Source organism: Alligator sinensis, unplaced genomic scaffold, assembly GCF_000455745.1.
Source record: "Alligator sinensis unplaced genomic scaffold, ASM45574v1 scaffold329_1, whole genome shotgun sequence".
Taxonomy (NCBI): Eukaryota; Metazoa; Chordata; order Crocodylia; family Alligatoridae; genus Alligator; species Alligator sinensis.
The window spans coordinates 758629-760887 of record NW_005842550.1 but is presented as its reverse complement, the minus strand read 5'-3'; the positions used below and the strand labels follow the sequence as shown (position 1 = coordinate 760887).

Sequence of the window (2259 nt, the reverse complement as noted above, 5' to 3'; positions counted from 1 at the left end):
GTCCCCCCAGCGCCTCCCCCTCCCCCCCCGCCGTCAGCTCGGCGGGCAGGTGCCGCACCAAGAGCGTCCGGCCGCTCCGCCGGCCCGTGACCCCCGGCTTGGCCGCAGCCACCTCCTCCGCGCAGCCCGGCGCCGCCATCCCCGCCGCGGCCGGAGGGGGGGGGCGGGACAACAACCCGGAAGCGCTACCCGCGGGGCATCGCCAGGGGACTGTAATTCTCGCGGGAACGTGAGGCGGCGGAAAGGGTGGGAGCACCTGGAAACCCTCAACGCTCGCGAGACCTGATGGGGTCAGGTCGTGCCCCCGGTCACGGAGTGGTGGTGTCGCTAGACAGTGGCGGGGCGGGGGTGTGGACTGCGCATGCGCTGACCCTAACGAGCCGCAGGCGGAGGAGGTGCTGGGTTGGCTGTAGGAGGGTGCAGGCGCGGGTGCGGGTGTCGCTTCCAGCCTGCGTGCCAAGCAGAGCAATCTGCGTGGCCCTGGTGCCTGAGCATGGCGCACAAAGGCATTTAGCTTGGCCTGCGTGCCTGTGGGCAGACCCCAGGGAAGCTGAGGGGCCTGAGCCTTGGGGCAGTGCAGCCCTGCGCCCTTCCCCACCTTCGTTGTTAGCAGTCCTTCGGAGTCGTGGATGCTGTCTGTCTGCTTGATGGGTCCTCGGGTGATTGAGGAGCCCGATTCTGTATGCACACTTTCTTTGGCAATGGCGGCATGTTGTTGCACGGGAGAGTGGGATTTGCAGCTCCGACTTGGTCTCCTCGTTCCTCCGCTGTTCTGCCTCAGTATCGAGTGTTGGGCCTTGAAGTGGTGCGTCCTGTGGTGGACCAAGTGGCGCCACACTGAATGGTCAGCAGCTTGCTCCTCCCAGCCATTGGTGTCGATGCTTCTGTGCTTGAGAGCAGCCTTGAGTGTCTCCTTGTACCATTTCCTTTGGCCGCCCTTTGGGCATTGGCCAATGGAGAGCTGGGAAAAGAGTCTGGCGAGGGAGGAGGTTCTCAGACATCTGGATGCGGTGGCCTGTCCATCGCAGTTGATTTCTCAAGAGCAATGGTTCCATGCTGGTGGACGCAGCTTCATGGAGGATGCTTGCACAGTCCTCCCATTTGATCCCCAGGATTAGACACAAGCACCGCTGGTGAAAGCTCTTGAGGGTCCTAATGTGGCATCAGTAGCTGGTCCAGGTTTTGCTGCAGTAGAGACCAAGGCAGTGCAGCCCTGATCCCTTCCCCACCCTTCCACCTGGAGGTGCATGAGCATCCACCACCGGCAGTGAGCTGGGCCAGAGCTCCATAGACCCTGGTGCAGCTGGTTGCAGCTTCCCCACCACCTGCTGCAAGCAGCCCAGGCTCCATGGCACGGGCCTGCCCAGAGCCCCGGCAGGCAGCTGGGATGCTGCAAGTGGCTGCACCAAGGCCTGTTCAGCCCTGGCCTGGCTCATTGCTGGTGGTGGCAGCACCTCAGGGCAGATGTTGGGGAAGAAGCCAGGGCTGCTCTGCCACAAGGATCTGGCCCCTTGTGGTTCCTCTGTCTGCACCTGGCATGCCAACATCTTAGAAGTCGAGGTTTGAGGTGTTTTAGGCCCTCTGCACAAAAACATTGCCTTATGCTATGCATCTCCGGCCATGTCTATGTGGCCCATAATGTAGCTCATTACTACTATGCAGTAGCATTGCGTGGCATGAAATGTGATGTGGTTTTACTGCACAGTAGTAACAAGGTACTGCACAGTCAACATTAACAAAAATCCTGAGTGGAGCATTACTAATATTTTGATTATGCTTTGTGGACAAGGAATGAAACTCCTTTTTATGTGCTGTCACCTGACTTGAAAAGGCGGGGAGTTTTTTTTTTTCACCTAAAAATTATATTAAAAATGTTGACATTCTATCTCCTTTTGGTACTGTAGTACTTTAAAATAATTTTGGCCGGCTTTTGGGGTACAGCCAGAGAGAGGGTGGAGGGACATTGACTCCTGGCACTGCCAGAACATTTCTGGGCACTGCACATCAGGCGGGTTAAGGAGAGGGAGGTTCATGGATTGTCCAAGCCCTGCATTGTCCTTTTCCCCCCTGCAGGTCATCAGCCTGGGGGGTTTGTTTGCTTCACAACCCACCTCCCTGGGCCAGAGCTGGCCACTGCTTCCCAGCAGTGTCTCAGAGCCAGCAAGGAAGTGGCTGGGGCCCATCTGGACACAGCACACATGGAACCCTGTGCACTGGGGAATCCAGACACAGGGGAGTCCAGACTGTCTGGGGGGGGAT

General features: G+C 58.7%; 1 protein-coding gene across 1 annotated transcript in view; it reads right to left on the bottom strand.

The window, feature by feature from the left end:
- RNPC3 (RNA binding region (RNP1, RRM) containing 3) overlaps nt 1-2259 on the bottom strand; it is a 48350-nt gene that overhangs the window by 30331 nt on the left and 15760 nt on the right. The window contains exon 2 of the mRNA XM_025213829.1: nt 257-937. Within this exon, the coding sequence (XP_025069614.1) occupies nt 257-937 (681 nt within the window). The remainder of the gene's footprint in view (nt 1-256; nt 938-2259) is intronic.